Below are 19,191 nucleotides of genomic sequence, written 5' to 3'. Positions count from 1 at the left end.
ATTGTCTGCCCAGCACCTCAGGTTATCTCCGATTTTGAACATGTTAACACTAAAGATCAGTAGTAATTAAATCAAAAGATGTACAACCAAAGGAAGCCTCCCTGTTCCACAGTCTCTCTGAATAGCAATCCCAAGAGCCCTGCTCCACAGCCTGCCGGTGCTCTCATTCCACTGCAGCAGTGCCAGCATGTGCTAGGGGCTGCACAAAGACAGAAGAAAACGCCAGGCCAATAGTCCTTTTTCCCAAGGGAGCTGTCCTCCTCCATTCAGGCTCCATGGAACACAACAGACAAGTCATGTAATAGCCTCATCTACGGCAAAAGAGCTGTATCAATTGGGCTGGTTAAAATGAGTTAGGGAGGTCACTCTGACCCACGAGACAAAAAAACAACATACGGTGCACAAGGGCAGAGAGGGGAAAATGGGATAATGGGACACTTACAGGAGCTTTATCAAGATCAAAATGGCATTCAGCTAGGGCAATGGGGACATGAAGGTGCAAGGAAGAGGCAGAGAGTGCAGACAAACAGAGAAGAAGGGGAGGGGAAGAGAGCTAAAGGCATGACTTAGGCACAAAATATCCGAAGTAGCTGTACTCTGAATAGCTAACAATTAGTTGGTCAGAAAATTATTGCATCAAGTTAAGCCAGGCAAGCCTGAACTCAGCAGCACGCGACAAACAATGAAAAAGAAGAGTCAGTGCCAGTTCAGAAGCCACCGCGAATGTCTGAGCACACTACAGCTGCAGATTATCAGTTTCGATAATATTATAGCTTGACTACATTACAATTCCATAATCTTCATCTGGAGAAGTCACGTCTGTTGCAAGGACACTGGTAAGTGAGATCAGAAGAGGTCACGTCACAGCCTCGTGCCCGCTGGGACTGGGCACAGCGGCTTCCTGGGCACCAAAGGGTCAGCACTGCACTGCAAGGTAGCTCATCCCTGCCCTGCCTCTCCCTCCAAACTCACTGCCATCTGCTGTGGATCAGCCAACTTATATGGCAACAGAAGATCTGATGAAGAGCTGGGATCTCCATGAAGCTATGCAAGTTATGAGACCAGTAAAGAAGAGAAGGAAACAAGGGTGAGCCAGTCCTGCAGCATCGAGTCCCTGCCCGGCGAGCTCTGCTGGAGGGTTCAAAAGAGTGAAGTAGGAAACAACTGCTGGAAAACCACCTATGGACCAGAAAAGAGCAACTGCTAAAATATGAACCTCAGCTAGTAGTATTTCATTTTCCCAGACATCACAGAGAACAAAGACCCAGATTCTAGCCCTCCAAACGCATGACAGTGGGGAATGAAAGACAGTACAGGACTGATTGCTAAATTTTCTTTGGGTTCCCCCTCACTGGACCCAAATGAGCAAGGAATGACTGCATCAAAAATCTCTTCAGTAAGGACCAGAACTCGCTCATCCCCACTACTAATGCTGCCAGCGCAGGAACAGGAGTGCCCACAGCGTGGCGACCTCAACCACCCATTTTGGCATGACAAAGACTCGTAAAGGATGGATAAAAAGGTTGGCAATGGGAGTCTAAGGCCCAAACCCAGAGCTCTGTCACGACAGAGTCGTGAGCCAGAGGGACGCTGACTGCCCGGCAGGGCCAGTGGCAGCTCCCACCTCTCCCAGCCAGTGCAGGCACAGGGGCCATTTATTCCTTGGCTAAACCCAGGCAGTGCCACAGCCTAACCTGAACCAACAGAGCTGGCGAGCACTAAATTCAGTCATTTTCCCCTCAGTCTCTTCTCTCAATTTCAGCTCTGACTCCTCTATCTTTTATTTCTTTTTCTAAAGACACATTTAGAGATTAAACCATTCATAACTGCCTATCCACAGACAGTTTGTGGCAGCATAATTGACAATGAGTCTGCTGCAAAAATGAAAATGCTGTTTTAATAACCTTGGCCTAAAATACATTCTGTTGTATGCCTCAAAGGGTTTCAATAAAAAGTCAACCTGTAGAGACATATTTTCTTGGCTTAAACAACAATCCAAAGCATATAAATGTAGTCCAACTATAATGACATATTTATAGACCAATAAAGCTTACACTGCAGCTTTCATACTTCACTTAAAGGAAGTCTGTAAGAAGCAGTGTTATATAAAATAATTTGAATTTTTTTTTCGAACTATAGCCCAAGGAATACAAATATGCAACTTTGCCATATTTAACCGATACTGTTTACATTGCTTAGTTGCTAAAAATTTTGTAAAATGAAATAATTCCTCATTTGGTGACTTCCCACTGGTTTACCAAATATGGGTATACAAGTCCATTTATTACAAAGAAAAACTCCCTAAATAATTCTAAAGACAAAAATAAATAACTAGCGGCCTTAGTAGTGAATGATTTAATCAGACCAATTCTTCTGGAAAAACAGGTTCTCATGTTCATTATGAATAATACATTCCTGAGCAACTCTATTTTTATATGCTGCATTGTTGTTATTCTTTATTTTTCTCAACATTTGAAAGAAATATTCAGAAAGCTATAAATAGTCTTAAGACATAAACTGCTAGCTTTCAATATTGACATATTTGTAGAAAAAGACAGAATGTATAACATAAATACCTCAACAGGCAGAAAGAAGTAATTCTTAAAAATCATTTTTCAGGCTGAAATCTTGAAGCTCACACAAAAAAATGCCATTGCTAGATCTTTTATTTAATACAGTCCTAAGGAAAAGTTCTGCATAATTCACTAGTGATAAAAACAATGGCATTTTACAGAAAAAAACCAAAACAGTTTCTGCAGAAGAGAAAGGCAAAAAGAAAAGAAAGAGAAAAAAGAGAATACAAGAAAGAAGGAAAAAAGAGATAAGAGGAAAAAAGAGAAGAAAAGAGAAAAAAAAAGAAGATAAAAAACAGAGGGAAAAAAAAAAGGAGACAGAACTACTGAATTTGAATTAGGGTCAGCTTTTAATTACAGGGGCATGGTTTCTCCAGGTTGTGGATTAACCAGGTGTTGCCTTAGTTTTGGCTAAGCGAGTGCCACAGAGCCTATGGTACAGGGTATATGCTGCTCGCACGAGGCCCCGCTTTGCCCAGTTATTGTTTAAAGCTGCCCTGCTCCCAGCAGCAACGTGTTTAATTGTGTTTGCACAGTGCCACTTCTGTGGTTCTGTACCAGCCATGTTCTCATTTCATCCGGGTTATTTCACCCTTCGCCACTCCTTCATAGTGTGTGAAAACTGATTTTGTTTCTTCTGTAAAGTTTTTTCGAGTTCTTTGGTAGGGATATAATTTCCTACTACCTTCTACAGCTCGGTTCAAAAACATCTAGTAGGAAAAATTTCAGAATCTACTCACTTTTATGGGATTCTTCCGTAATGGAAACATGCTGTTTCATAGGAGAAAAGGGGTCCAGGAGATCACCTTGTTTATCTAGGACTTTTCAACACCTGGTTCAGCAACTTCCTCATCTACAGCCAGGGTTAAAGGTGGGCGTCACTAGCAGACTCATGCATGGCCCGCCAGACTAGCACAAGAAGGGATTTGTTCCCTTCAGATCCAAGTTCCGTACAAAGCAGTCTGCCCCATCGCAGCCACCCCACTCACGTGAGGAATCCGTCTGTGAAACACCTCACCAGCACGGAGTACCTGAGTAGGAAGCGAATGGTGCTGCAGTGGTGAGAAGCTGCAGAAGTTCAGGAGATCATCTCTCCATTTGGGCTGATTAACCTTGCTAATATAGCTGTGCTGATGCTCTCACCTGAGAGAACTTTGCATGACAGTGCACGATGCTGCCTCACAGTTTACAACCCTATTTTAAGAGAAAAAAACTACCCCATCCCATCGTGCTGAAGACCTACTGCAGAAGTTATTGCTAGTAAATCTTTGATGACTGCAGCTGAGCGTTGCTCTGTTGGCAAGATGCTGAGTACTGGAAAAGGTCTGCAGGCGCACGTCGTAACAGGCACTAAACCTGCCATTTTGACAGCAGAGAAGATACCACATGGGCAGCTCAAATCTCTATGCTTCGGACACTGCATGTTCTACTGCTGCCTCTGCCTACAGCTAGGGAGACGGCAATTCCCAGACGGCAATGTCAGCTTTGACCAACCACTCAGAATGAGAGAAGAAAATCTTCTTCACTTGGTAGGTGTTAAACCTCCATCCCATAGTCAAGCCAAACACAAGGGCTCATGGGTTGCTTACAGGACACAACCAAAGAGGGCCGCTTCACAAGCAGCGAAGATCACTGTTCTTCTGAGTTCTTCTCAGATCTGGGAAGCAAAATATGCTTAAATTTTGGGGTCTTTCAAGTCGTAAAAAATCATCTTAGTACTAGATTTAAGAAACTTCTGCGATTGCCTTTCATAGGCTATATCATTTGTCTGTATCAACTTCCTAATCACCTATAGGTCTTCTTGAACCTTTGGTTTCACTCCCACCAATCAGTCATGAAGAAGAAAAAGGCAATCATAACCAAACATTAGTCAAAATACCCTTTTCTACTGAAAAAAAAAAAACCAACAGCCAGAGCCACCAACCAAAAATGAGCAACACCAGAATGTGGGTTGTCAAAATTACACCATATAGTTTGCATTCCATAAGCGTTTTCCATATAACCCCTATTTTCAAAGGCTTAACATGCAACTATAAGCTTAGGCTTAAAGATAATTTTCTTTGGCTCCTAGGGTAGATAATAGCAATTTCGTAACTTACCACAAGGGTTTTTTTCGTTTGTTGAAAACAAAAACAAGAAAACATTAACACACAAAAGTTCTGTCTGAAAAACATTAAAATACTTCTGACACAACAAACAAATGCAAATAAACGCAGCACATAAAGAAGATGCCAGGGCAATACCAGAGAAAATTACTGCATGTAATTATGAACTAGAAGAAACAGAAAAGCAAAGGAAAAGAGAAAGAATTGCATGGGTCATTTATTTTCCTGGAGATGTAAAGAAAAATAAGATCAACTTCCAATTGTACTTTAATCTTCCAACCTACATATTTAATGGCGAAGTGTGAGATTGAAAAAATCACTTCACCATTTGATAAGATCAGAAAAATGAGATGCAGAAGATAAATCCTCCAAGACAGATCTTCAGTTTAGTGTAACCTGGCTTTGACGCCAACAGTTGTCCCATTACAAAACTGAACTTGGCCCTGCATCTCCTGTACACATAGGTACAAACGCACTTCCTCACATGCATCAGCCTTAGCTTTTAATTTCTTACCTTTCCACGCATTATTGCTTAAATTTGATGCTCTTCAAACTCGAAACATTTGTTAAAAGCTTGGTGCAACAGAGAAGCGTCCCTGGGGTGCATTTCAAAGTGCCATCTCCGACAGCTATTACACATCCAAGGTCCTAATATCACAAACAGGCATGTTTACCAACAAGAGACGCGTCTCCCTCGGACCCTGGGCCCCCACCATGGATTTTAGAGGTGTGAGTGTCTGCGCACCAAAGCAGCCCCTGAGCTGCAAGCCTGTCTGCCACTATCCGAAGCAGCAGAGCTAATATCTCCTTCCCTAAAAACAGACAGGGAAAGAAAGCAGAGGTCTATCTGGAGAGAACAGTGGGGCGCTCGCAGAGGTCTATGCTATGTATGTATATGTATATGTCTATAGTGACACAAAGCTCTCAAGGAAACAACATGGAAGGCTATGGAAGGGACACCTCTCTACCAAACGAGACACACAGCTGACCGTATGGAGACAGGACAAGCACCAGAAGCAGGTGACAATGCTGCGCTGCTGAAACATGGGCCATTGAGAAGTGAAAGGTCTTTGCTCTTCTTGGCCTGTCAGAGGAGGGCTCAGGATGACATGTCAGGCTCCTTTTCCCCATGACGCATGGCTCTGACCTGATCCCCCGCTGGCAGAGCCTCAGGAGAGCCCTGGACTATTACTTGTGCACACATCTTCAGGGTTTGAGCCTCAGTGCTCAGGGACATGTCTACAGAGCAGACCGGTACCACGGAATCACCCCACGCTCATCTCAAAGGAGCCTGCGATGAGCTCACCACCACTGCCACCCATTCTGCTCCGGTATCTCAGCACCACACCTCCACCCGGAGCACAGACATACCTTGGGAATCGGCGACGGCTTGGCAGGATCGGGCTCATCTGCCTTCGAAAGACGCTCACCCATGGGCCCCTCCCCACAGGAGAAAGCAAGGGATACTCACCAAGGTCAGCCTTTTCCTTCAGGATGTCTTTGAAGTTCAAGCCGCTGTTGAGCGTGGATTGTCTGTATCTCGTCAAGGCCTCCTTCTGTCCATTCTTCCCCACATCCATCAGCTTGACCGGCTCAGCCCGGAAACCACACTTCCACTTGGAGAAATCGGACTGTGCCCATTTTGCCAAGTCCTCAAGCTTCACAATAACTTTCTCTGAAACAGCAATAACTTCATCCTGCAAGAAGCAGTCAAACGAGAACATGACACGTCACGCGGGGCTCCACAATGACTGATAAACCCGTAACACCACCCCCCATAGGCTATTGGAAAAGCCTATTTTGCTGTTGGCAGATTAATTTTTCTGTAACACAGAAAAGCTAGTACTTCATTTATTCCTCCTGCTACCTAAGTGGAAATATTAGTTGTTTACTCAAAGCAAATACACATGATCTGAAGACGATTTCTAGGACCGGGGCAATGATCCTAAAAGGCATTTGAAATGCAGGTTGCCAAATCACATTCTGTCTAACCCAAAGCCTTGAGGGAAAGTTTGTTTTTTAGGTGCAATTAGCTGCAAATGTAAAAATTCATGGCTGGATGACTAATGGTTATAGCTAGTCCTGAAATAAATGGACTAAGTAAATCTCAGATTCTTGGAACTCTGACTCACCAGAAAATTCCTGTGTTTATGGTACGTTTTCCCTTGGCTTATACACAAATATTGAATTTAACTTTTGTCCTAAAAATTAAATAAAACTGTGATGTAATCCCAAAAGAAATACTACATAAATGTTATGTGCTTCCCACCAAAAGAAACTTGCACGTTCTCATGTTTCTTAAAACCTTTTTCAAGATCAGAACTGTAATTTTTTTTCCCTTCTTAAACATACATTCTAAGAAAAGCACTTAAACTTAGTTTAGCCTCCAGAACATACACTTGAATTAAACAGCTCTAATTGCTGAATTTTATCCTTCCAGGAAACAATCAACTCCTCTCAGTCATGATGAATAAGCAGAATGCTTTATAGCTGACTCCAGTGAGCAAGGGCTCAAGAAAGCCTCAAAAAAATAAACAAACAAGCATACATACATATCCAGCAAGATACACTCCAGATTTTTTAGTTAAAACAGCAGAAATAATTTATGCTGTAATGAGAGCTGGCTGCACACCACACCTTGCTCACCGCACATTTCTAGCTCTAAATAAGGCTACAGGTTCTTGGAATAAATAAAACAGGATCCAATTTTTCTCTCAAATAAACACAAGTATTTGCAAAGGGGAGAGAAATTCTTTGAGTTATTAAACAAAGAGAGAAGCACGATTGATTCTCTCCGTGTGTTGTTTTTTTTTCCACTGAACACATTCCTCAGGAAATAAAATACTGCTCAATAGGAAAAAAAAAAAAAAGAAAAAAGCTTTATTGTGATAAGTTACACACAATACAAAACCTGAAGTATCTCCAGTAAAAAAGCAGATCTGATATTCCACTCTCCCTTATATAATACAAAATCCTTTCATAAGCAGGCACCTTCATTACATTTAGTGCAGTAACAAATATTTGGTCAGAAACAAACAGCATGCTTATATGCTAAGCAAGCTTGTAATAAAATCTTCTCCTTTATCATTGCACAGCACAAGAGCTTCCACTGAACAACAAACAATAACAGTGAGGTTTTAAATCTCTGTTTATGACAAACGTCAATACTTTGTAAACAAGCACTGGGTACTACAAAGTACAATTTCAATGGATGGTTTCACCCAATTTCATTACACCATCCACTTGAAATAAAAAAAGCTGTAGTTGCTATGCATTTTATAGCTACTACATGGTGATTATTAAATGTCAGGATGGAAAAAAAAATACATATAAATATAAATATCAGCCTGCCGGTAGACAGTCTCAGCAATTTCTGGACAAAGTCCTCTTTTAGGATATTGAATACCATCACCAGCTAATAGAAAATTTCTAATATTCAATGCTAGAGAAATCTATTTTAATAAAAAAAATTACTTGGAGATCAGACATGTTTTTTGTTAAAATATTCTTTTCTAAATAGTTCTCATGATCAAATGATTATGATTTCAATTACTAGTTTCTTCATATCCTTTCCAAGAACTGGTATGACTAATTTTGGCTGGCATACAAAGTAAGCTGAGCAGACAATTTATTAACCAAAAGAAAAGTACAATCACTATTACATCATCAATGAATAAACTTGTTTTCGAGAATACAACCTTCGCACACACGCACACGATGTGTACACGGGGGGGGGGGGTAGGGGGTAGGAAAAAAACAAAACCAACCAAAGCTTACTTTAAGAAGGATGAAGCAATGCCAGTGCGCTCACCGGCTCTGCCCAGGCTGCCATGAGAACCGGAGAGGCAGGAGCAGTGGAAGAGGCAGCTTTTGGGGGGCAGGGGGGAGCACACCCAAACTACGAATTGTGGGGATTTTTTTTACTATTTTTTTTTGGAGCAGCAGGTGACAAAAAGGTCTCTCTCCTTTTTTTTTGTTAAGCAAAAACATCTCGCAGCCCAGTGTCACAACAGAAGTTGCTTTGGGACAAGCAGGGCTCCGTCAGCCAGGGGAGCTCCCACAGCCATTCAGTATCACCCACTGCCACAGCCCCTCTGGAGAAACCCTCTCAACGAGATGCCAAAGGAATACTGATGTTAAATAAATAAAACCCAAGTACACGGTGACACATGACTAACAAACTCTTAGAAGATGAAAGAAATCTGCTTTATAACCTTCATGTCATTCATAATTATATCTGTGTAAACACGAAAAAACACTCGTCACGTACAGCACATATATTTATATCTATACAAAAACCAACTCGCACTGTATTAGCTATGCTCTGAAGTGATATGAGATCTCCATTGCATGGTTAAGTCTTTAATTACAATTTTTTCCAAGATGAGGTTTGCAGGAGGAAACAGCCAGTGCTGATTTCAGCTCTGCTCAGGAATGAGATTTATCTCAGATGCACTTTTTCGGATACTGATCGACCAATGGCAAGGCTTTTCTCAGCCGCAAAGTTGTCTAAATCTTGAGATAAGCACTGACTATAAAAAGAGGCACTTTTTCTTCTGTTTCTATAAAAGCAGCTATCTAGTCAGCCCGTAATTTTAGCACATCTTACAAGACTTCTGAGCAAAGTACGATACTTTCACCTATCAAGTGGGAAATGGATAGATGGTTAAGAAAGATGGTGATACAAACGCTTCTCATCCCTCTCTTGTGTTTTTGAGAGTGTATTGGATTTGCATTTTCAGAGAAGTCGTCCAGGGAGAAGGGGACAGTATCTTCTCGAGAGCCGTTATGCTTAAATATTATGTCACTGTTGTCTAAGCAACCATCACAGCCTCCTGAAAGCACAGAATGCTGTATTGCCTGACTCAGCAGATGGTTGAAATACTTACATTCAGGGAAAGAGGTCAGGTAGAATAGTTTAAAGTAGATAATTATTTTTTAGAAGAAATATTAACTCTTACAAGGCAGGGAGTCACGGGGCAGCACAGGGAGGTCGTACATCTTGATTGCACACCCGCACAAGGTACGTCACAACTCCTCACTCATTGCCAATAACTAGGAAAGATTTATATTTTAGAGACGCCGAGGCAGCCTTAAAAGAATTACGGCGACTGAGATATCTCAAAATTTTGACGTGCTGAGACTGTTTTCACTCCAGTGCTTCCAGAGGTCATTTAAGGAATTCTGGAGGGCACAAGTGAGTCGAACACCTGCTTGGCTGTCTCCTAACATCAAATACGTGGCCAAGAGAGAAACCGGAGATGTACTGTAAAAACTCTCGCCGATAATTACAGGAGACACCGCATGTCATTTATCTGATCAGTACGATTTGCATTAGAAAACATCTTCAAGCTTTTTTACTGAAACCTTTAGCACAGTAGATGGCTGGGGATGCATATTTTACGACCCAGTACATTGCCGAAGAAAACACATTCATCCACGGGAGCAAAAAATACAGTGTGACTCTTACGGACTGCATTCACCGAGGATAACAGAACTGCATATTTCATTTGGGCATCAAAAGGCCTCTATTATTCTGGGCTTTTTTTACATCCCATGTATTTTTTAGTTTTTTGCGATTTAGGTGAAAAGGACCTTCCCGAACCTTGCGCAACAATGCAGTTCTCACCCTGGGAATCCGGTTCCCTGCTCTAGATCCCTTTCGGGAGCAGAAGCTCATGTTGCAGATGTGGAGAAAGGAAGGAGGGGGCTTATTTCCAATACGCACCTCTCCTGTAGCAATGCATTCACTTGGGTGTCTGAGGAAAGTACCATCACTCTCACTTGACAGCACAGTCAAACCCAAAGGCCCTGTTAGCAGAGTCTATAGCCCAGAGCTCTTCTCTGCCATACAGGTGCCACCAGGGCTTTGGGACAGCGATGAAAACCATGTCATTTCAATTCAGCCCTAACCCACTTGCCAAAAGTCCCTCAGGAGCCTGAACCCAGGTCTCCAGAGTCATCTCCTACAAAAGCAGCACTTCACCCAAGCCTTCCTCCAGGGACCATATTCAGCTCTAAAGGGGCAGGGAACTTTTGCCCAAGAGTGCTTTGCTCTCAGAGACTTTCTCCAGAGTAAGGAGATGCCATCTCCCTGCTGCCTGCTGCGGCCTGCGTGGGGTATACATGGGGGGTTTTAAGACTGCAGGATGGCAGACTTGCTAAAAACTGTGGCTGCATCATAGAAAAGGTCTGGCTCTGTGAAGTGACTTGTTCAGCCTCCCTACAAGGGACTTGAAGGACTCTCCTGCCATTCGCTCCCACATTACATGTCACTCTTCCAGCACAGCCTTTCTAAGGGGGCTGCAGACCTGGGGATCCAGGGCACACCTCTGCCAGGCTCCAGCAGGAACTGCCGCTCCCATTCTGCAGGTGGGATCACCTAGTGACAGGGAAGTCCCACAGGAGGCTGTAGCACTCAGCATGGGCAGGGGCAGGGGTAGCTCCCTTTCCCCCCTACCTGCCCCAAGCGCCTCATTTGGTGCCATCTAGCATCCCCTAGCCCAGGGCAGGCAGAGGTGTCCCGAAGGATGCGCAGAGTGGAGCTGACCGCTAGGGTCTGGGCCTGCGATGCTCCCCAGAGATGCTGGCATGCAGGGACCTATGGAGACCACAGCTCTCCACCCGTGAACCTGCGGGGAGAGCCTTAAGAATGGAAACACACATGGCCCAGGAATTCACCTGGCACACTGGAGAATTTTAAAGGGGCCAAGGCAGAACCTTTCATCTGTTAATCCTCTGCTAATTACTTTAAAGGGCTCTAATGATCTCGTTAAGTTGAGGTGACAGGTATTTCCCCAGCCTACTGCGATATTTCCCCAGCCTAAGCACAACCATGCATAGCTGTCTGAAACTCACACTGACAGAGAACGCTACGTCCCAACATGTTCATCCTGCCTACCAGGGTCCAAAACCCAAGAGAAGAGACCAAGATGAAGGACACAGGCGAAACACGTAAAGTCCTACGGTATTCGCTTTGCCTTCTATTAGCAAGCAGCTTTTTCCATGTGACTCAGTATTTCCAAAGCGAGACACGCAGAACGTCCCGGGCAAGAGCAGCACCACGCTGCTGTAGGATGCTTTGTGGGATGCTGGTACACGTGGGCCAGAAGTGGAGTGGAGATGGAGCACACAGAGGGATGGCTGTGAGCAGCTAGACTTGACATTTCTCCTGCGAGCCTCCTCCTTCATTTCTGGGGTGTTTTTTTTCTCCCTCCTCCCGCTCCTGAGCAGAGGTTCAAATTGAATTTATATCTGTCATTGCAGATAGAAGTTCTGACCAAAGAGAAAATAGGCTTCAGTCAAAATGTTTTCCCATCAGATAGCTCACAGATCTCGAAGACTTGTTTTAGTTTAGGCAAGTTGACAGGCAATTCATTCCTAATTTTGCCTACTACAGTAACAGTACGAAAAGCTTTCCTCGTAGATTACATAATTATATTTTTCTTAACAAGGAGTACATTGCATTAGGAGGTTTAAATTATGCAAGCTTATTCTTTTGTCTTTTGTTATATTGTGTTCTATTGTGCTGGTAAAACAATATGTGCTTTAATTAGCAAATATCTGTAAATAATTTACTTGCTTTTCATACAGCAGAACAATGGAGCCAATTTTCACATACATTCACTGAGCATGTCTAGGGGGTTTCTTGCCAGAACCTTCCATTGTTCAGTATCTATATCAATCTGCCCATCATTAGCAGCTAACACTCAACAACCCAGGAAGAATATTAAAGTTTTGGCCCCCGAGAGCAGCCTGAAGCCCCCCAAACCCGAGGCTACGCTTTGCAAAGACAGATTAAAATATCCAGAAAATGAAAACAAACTCTTTTATTATCTATAACCCGGGCACCTTCGCATAGAAACATGGACGCCTGCCAAGCATTAAGGTCATTGGATTAATGCCATAAAATGCCGATGTTCATCTGACCTTCTGACTGCATTTTAGCTACAAAATAAAAAGCTCGACTTGATACGCCACCATGAATCACGCGAGCGTCTAGTCTCTGCAGGGTTAACGCTGGGTGTGAACCCACACTGCAGACGCACAAACACACACACACACACACAAAGAGAAAAGCTCTTAAATCAAGAGTGGATGACTGTTTGGAGACTTAAGGCATTGTTATTTTGAATGCGAATGAAAGGGCCAGAACAAGCATTGCAAGAATATTTCAATTATGTATTTCCCAGAACTACATCTCTGAGCAACTAATGCAAATATTGCTCCCATAGCAGTAGAACTTCTTCCCGAATAAAAGCATATAAGAGCTTGAATCAGAACATACTTTCTGCATCATTCGCATATTGTTTGAATATTATTAAAAATGCAAAATCTATGTATGCGTTACTCTCCTGAGCAATACAGTAATTATGATTAAGGGACAAGCAGCACAAAAAGAGCCAATTTATCTTACTTGTGCTTAGGAATACTATTGTGTAACTAAGCAACTAAAGACAAAATATAGTCTAATTAATTCACTCCTATGCTTATTTAAAAGACACAATTAGAACATTTTTATTTTCCAGCCTGCACAGTATCTCAACATGCTTGAGGGTGTACCATGTGAGGCCTATTATTCTCCAAAGACAAGAGTTTAATGTTTAGTGCCACTGATCAGACTGGGAACAGCAACTCTGGAGAGCAGTGGGTGTATTCTACAGTCTGAATGCACTGGGAAGCAGAGGGAAAGGGGAAAAAAAAAAAAAACAAATAATGAAAAAAAGGAATCTGCCTTAAGTGACCAGATACGCCAGATTGCTGGCTAATGGCTAGCAACATGTGGCTTCTCTGAGTAATATCATTGCCCTCTCCTTCCTTTGCCAGCATATGCTACTGGTGGTGACAGAGATAAAAATATACAGAGTGGATATGCAATTACCAAAACCATGATATTTTATGACAAATGCCATTTCTCTAACACTGCTATTACAGTGCGCCTGATTTCCAAAGCTGAATTAATTTGAGCAAGTGTACATTGGAGATTGATGCTATTAGCATGGTTTTTAAAGCACCCTTTAATAATCATAATCTGCATGTTTGAAACGTGTTGTCATTACCAGTGTTGACAGATACAAGCGTGAGGCACACACCGCGGAGACTAAAACGGGGCTGTTCTCATTTCAAATAAGAGCGTACAGATTCCTACATCTCTCTCTCTAAAAAAAAAAAAATAAAATCTATTTCTATGCAAAGGGAGTAGCACATTTTTCAAGGGGGGTGGCAATAAACCCCTGGCGGCATAAGAACCCGTGCTCAGGTGAGCCTCTGCTACCTTTACACGCTGGAGTAGGACCTCGCTCACTGAGAGCCCCTCGGAAACGAACCGGGCTTTCGAGGGATGCCGTGCGCATCTGTTCCGAAATGAAGAAAGAACAAACCCGCTGCCTCCCTTAACTTTCTGGAAGAATCTCTTCTGCAATTATAAATGACATACATTTATGGAGTGACTACTTCTTTTTTTTTTTTTTTTTTTTCTTCTCTCCCCCAGTTAGTCTCAAAATGCAAAATACTGCTGGGGAAATAATTACAGGAAACTAGCTCTCTCCTCTCCTCTGTATGAGCAACGCTTACTCATGTAAATTACTTGCATGAGTAAGGATTATTTGCAAGGCGAAAAGCATTGCATCAGATCCCCAGTTTGGGAGAAGAGATGAAATCAACATGAGTTCGTAGTAAACTTAGCTCCTGATGAATGAACCAAAGGCAGATCCCCACAGACAGTCCAGCCTCAGCAGAAGCGGCATTCAGGACGACGCAGGGCAGTGCAGCGAATGTCACGCCAAAATAAATTAGTTGCTTGTTTGGGGTTTTTTAGGAATTCTACACATCGCATCAAATACCATCCCTGGATTTAACGAACAGTGGCTTTGATATATATTTCTAAGCCCAGTCTAATTAACGCCAACACCTTCAGAAACACAAAAATACAAGGCACTAACAAGCATTTTGCTCTAGAACTGCTTCTGCAAAGGTCAGCCGATCCACAGCCCCACACTACCCCGTGGAGCGGGGAGGAGTAAATGAGTCAGAGAAGGATTCGGCCATGACCCCGTGGGCTGCAGGGCTGAGGGGCTGAGCCCACCTCGCCCTGCGCCAGGACACTGGGCAGGGTCTTTCTGCCAGCACCCAGTCGGCACCCACTTCTCCCAGCGCCGGGTACCAGCGAAGCTGGGGGGCTGCTCTCCACACACACCCCATGAAACTGTTTCAAGCACAACAGTGCGCTCCTACAGCCACTCCCTCAGGACCTTCACAGCCCCCCGAGCATCCTCCTCAGAGCCCTGCCTCCACGAGGCACCTGTCGTCGTAGAGGTCTTCCTTTCCCACGCAGGAGACAACATGAGGGACTGCGCTGGCCCAGGAGCAGCCAAAGGCAAGGTGGTGGCTTCCTCTGGCAAAAGAGATGCTCTCCCCATTTAGATGGTGGCTCTCCCAGGAGCAGAGAACAGTCACTTTTTCCCTGCCGGAGGGAAGGGGGGCAAAGGCTGCTCCCACTCTCCGACCAGTGCTGCACCTGCTGCAACTTTTGGGCTCGACGGCAAGGGCAGAGGCAGCACACCTGGGCCCCTGTGCTTGAAAAGCAGCAACAAAGTTTTCAGCCAAGTAGAGCAGAACTCTTTTCGCTCACCTGACCGCGTCCCGAAAGGCACCATCGCTCTCACAAAAAAGTCTCCGCTGCTCCTGCGCAGCAAGGCCACCAGTCTGAACGCGATGCCAGAGCTGGTCCCAGCCTCTCCATGCGTGTTGCTCCAGGATGCGACAAGCATCGGGGGGCCAAGAGCGCTCATGCCTGCAGCGTGTGACCGGCCCCATCCCACGTTTGCCAGCCACTGAGACTCCTCAAGAAGCAAACTCTGGCTGGCTTCTGGGGCCAAAGGAGAGTTTCTCCGCCGTGCTGACGGGGATGCTCAGCCTTAAAGTGGAGGGAGGGGCACCTCGGCAGAAGCACACCTGGGCCTGAACCCTTCGCTGGGTCTGGGCCCCAGCGTACAGAAACATCCAGTTTTAGCAGCAGTCAGGGTTATATTTAAGTCCGGATGATTAATTCAGCTAGCTATAAAAAGACTTATATTTACACTTATCACTGATTAGCTCAAACATTTGGCAATCAGATAAAATACGCCATCAGAAATTTCTGAGTAACAGAAGCATTACATACCTCCTCGCTTCTCCTCCCTCCTCGCAGCCACTAGCTGAGTATTGTCATAGTGTCAATGCTGCTATTACGGAAAACAGGCAGCAAGCTGCTTCTATTAATCACGCTGCTGGCACAGGTAGCTGCTAGTGACTATGCCTAAATCCCCGGTGGGCTCGATGGCGGGCCCGCCATTCGACCGCTCGGCCCCCTCACTGACAATCCGATTGACAGCGAGCGCCCCTGTTGCCCCTTGCCGCAGACACCCCATGTTCACAATACGTGTCGAAGCACCGGTTACTTCATCCCCACTCCCCGAATGCAAGACAAGGTGTTTTACCCCGCACACCACCAATAAGGTCTCCCCTGATGGCTAAAAGCCACCTCTGACCCGAAAGCTGCATCTCCTCCCACAGCAGGAGCCCAGCTCGGAGTCAGGAAGCCTTGCGACCCCAGAGGTGGCCCTGCCACCGCTTTGGGGACAGACGGGGACGTCATTTATGTAAGGAACCGCGACTGCGGGGCGGTTTGGTGAAACGGCCGCCCTGGGCGCCGACGAAGCCAGTCACCCCCGGACGGCGCTTCCCAAAGCGCCAGCCAGCACCCAGCCTTTTGTCTCCTCGGCCGTCTGCGAGTCCCTGAGCGGAATTCAGATCGTTCCAAACTATTAAAAATCGATAATAAAAAAATCATTCCGATGCCTATAAACAAGTTAATGGAGTAAGTGAAAACAAAGTACATTTCTTAATGGGAGTGTTATGTTGCCCTCTCTAGGCCCTGGCTCTCAGTGCCGGTTTCTGTAGGCTCCCTGCCAGAGAAGTATCACTCGGAGCTGTTGCTGTTGCTGCTGCTGCTGCTACTCTGCTAATGAATGACTAACTTAGGCCAGAGGGGAAATGACATCACCGGGGTGTAAAACACAACTGCATTAGGAAACTTTTTACCTGCTTTACATTTGTCATAATTATTCCACACAACACGACCGGCATTTGCATAATTTCAAGGCGTGCCATTATCTTAATTGAAAATTGTTTTCATATGGTTGAATAATGCAGAATGACATCAGTTAAAGCCCCAATGAAATGCACAAGCATAATCACACGGCTAATTACTAGCGGTGTTTGCATGTAAAAATAAATAAAATTGTGCATATTATTAGGAAGGTACACGCAGCTGAGAACTCTCGTACCGGAGCAGCGTTTCACTCGTAATGGTAGGATTAATTTTCTCTGATGTTCCTACCACAGTAACATGAGCTGATCATTAAGGCGTATTAAAATGATTTGTGTCCCTTTCCCCACCCCACCCCCCCTTTCCAAATATCTTTCATTTTACACACGCACACGAGACACACACAGGCACAGTTTTAAACAGTCACCACGGGCAATTCCAGAGCATCCATTTCTCACTGTCATCTCCCTGATTCTTAGGAAAAGGCTCCCTTATCTCAGCGGCACGCACAGAAAATTAAAGCAAAGAGGCGGCAGCGGGCGAAGGTGGCTCTGAAACGCGTTTCAACTGCGTACGCGTGGGTGCGGGCACACGGCCGCGCTGGCACCTATAGCACCTATAGCCACGCGTGCCTCCGAAAACAGCCCCTGCGGACAGCCGCCCCTCCTGTACCTACACCCCCCCGGCACCTCCAGCAGAAGTTCCCCTGAAACACTTCACCCCCACCCCCCCGCGCCTGGCTTCCAGCCCCTCTCGGGGACCCTCCCCACCCCGGCAGCCCTCAGGAGGGTACCCCCCATCCTTCCCCCTCCCCAACCACGGACCGTGCCCAAGCGATCCATCTGAAAAGCAAATAACGGCAGGGAGCGGGGATGGGAGGGGCGGCCCGGGGCGGGGAGGGGCGGCCCGGGGCGGGGCAGGGGGGTGGAGGGGCGCAACCTGCGCGGCTCCGCGGCCCCATCCCGGGCGGTGCGGGGGGGGCGCGCGGAGCCGCGGCGGGGCCGCGCGGGCGCCGGCGGTGGGTGCCGGCGCGCGGCGTGTTTGCGCCGGCCGCGCGGCGGCTCCGAAATACGCCCAGGCAGATCTGCAAGTTATTTGAATGTATTATTCCCGTACCTGTCATTTATCACTTTATTCAACACGTCCCTGCCAGCTCCATAGCTTTTGATCTCCCTCAGCCTCCATTTCGTAATTTCCGCCCTCTTAAACATATCGAATACTAAAAAAAAGCCCCCAACAATATCGAATTCCCCCCCCCCCCAACGTGTTTTTTTCCCCTCTTTTCTGTGTCTTTTGGGTTTTTTTCGTTGTTCTTGTTAACGAAGCCGGGGAAGGGCAGGGCGAGCCCCGCACGCACTCCGCTGCCCGCCGGGCCGGGGGCACCCCGCACCCGAGCCCCCCCATCCCCTGCCCCGCCCGCACAAGTTCCCGGGCAGCGCGCACCGGAGCGCCCCGACGGCGCTGCCCCTCCGCGCTGCCCCGCCACGCACCGCGGGGAGGGGGACGCGGGTGGGGGGAGCAGGGGGGTAGCCGAGCCCGGGCATGCAGGTGGGGACGGGCGCGGGGGGTGGGGGGGGCCGGCGCTGCGTTTACCACCTCGCCATGGTCACTGGTCCTGCCCTGGGGGGTGTCCTCGGGGAGAAAATAAAGTTTGGCGCTGGAGAGAAGTTGCCGGCTGGTGCGCTCCTCCCAGAGCAGCTGCAGCTCCGCGATGCAGGCGGGCTCCTCCGCGCGGCACCGCACGAAGAAGAAGTCGCCGAGGGAGAGGACCCGCGCCCGGCCGCCGCCGCGGCGCTGGAAGCGGAACGCCCTGTAGAAGACGTAGGGGCCGTGCGAGCCGCACGGGGCGCCGACCCACTGCGGGGAACAACAACACGGCAGCGGCATCAGCGCCGGCTCCGCGCCGCGCCGCGCAGCGCCGCGCAGGAGGAGGGAGGGCGGGCGGAGGGAGGGGAGGGAAGGAGGGAGGGGAGTGCGGGAGGGCGGTGGGGAGGGGAGGGGGCGCGCAGCGGCGCGGAGGCTCCGCGGCGGCGGGCGCGGGGCGGGGCGGGGCGCGCGGGGCGGCGCGGGGCGGCGCGGTACCTGCAGTGCGCTGCGCTCCATCGCGGCTCCGGCGTGATTGAACTCAACATTCTCCCAAACTTGTTGGCGTGAATGGAGCCCGGCAGGTCCTGGCAGGGCAAAGCCGGCCCCGCCGCCCGCCGCCCCCCGCCGCCGCCGCCCCCGCGCCGCCCCGCCGCCGCCGCCGCCCCCCGCCCCGCCGCGCGCGGCGACGCCCCCCCCCGGCGCCCGCCCCCCGCCTCGACGCCCCGCCGACGCCCCGGCGCGCCCCGCCGACGCCGCCGCCCGACGCCGGCCGGCCCCTCGACGCCCGCCCCGGCCCGGCAAAAATGCCGCGGGGAGGCGGCGGGCCCCGGGGGGGCGG

At 47.2% G+C, this 19,191-nt stretch overlaps 1 protein-coding gene across 2 annotated transcripts in view; it reads right to left on the bottom strand.

Annotated features, from left to right (window-relative positions):
- ARID5B (AT-rich interaction domain 5B) overlaps positions 1 to 18,869 on the bottom strand; it is a 119,380-nt gene extending 100,511 nt beyond the window's left edge. Inside the window, exons 1-3 of one of the 2 annotated variants that reach the window (XM_086616785.1) lie at positions 18,849 to 18,869; positions 18,363 to 18,623; positions 6,150 to 6,375 (exon numbers count right to left, since the gene is read on the bottom strand). In XM_086616785.1, coding sequence (XP_086472911.1) covers positions 6,150 to 6,375; positions 18,363 to 18,623; positions 18,849 to 18,869 — 508 coding nt within the window. Of the gene's footprint in view, positions 1 to 6,149; positions 6,376 to 18,362; positions 18,654 to 18,848 lie in introns of those variants that run through there. The other variant, XM_086616784.1, reaches the window with a different exon arrangement.
- Between the last annotated feature and the right edge of the window lie 322 nt (positions 18,870 to 19,191).

Source organism: Tauraco erythrolophus, chromosome 9 (genome assembly GCF_009769465.1).
Source record: "Tauraco erythrolophus isolate bTauEry1 chromosome 9, bTauEry1.pri, whole genome shotgun sequence".
Classification (NCBI taxonomy): domain Eukaryota; kingdom Metazoa; phylum Chordata; class Aves; order Musophagiformes; family Musophagidae; genus Tauraco; species Tauraco erythrolophus.
The sequence above is the reverse complement of the archived record's forward strand: the minus strand, read 5'-3'. Positions and strand labels throughout refer to the sequence as shown.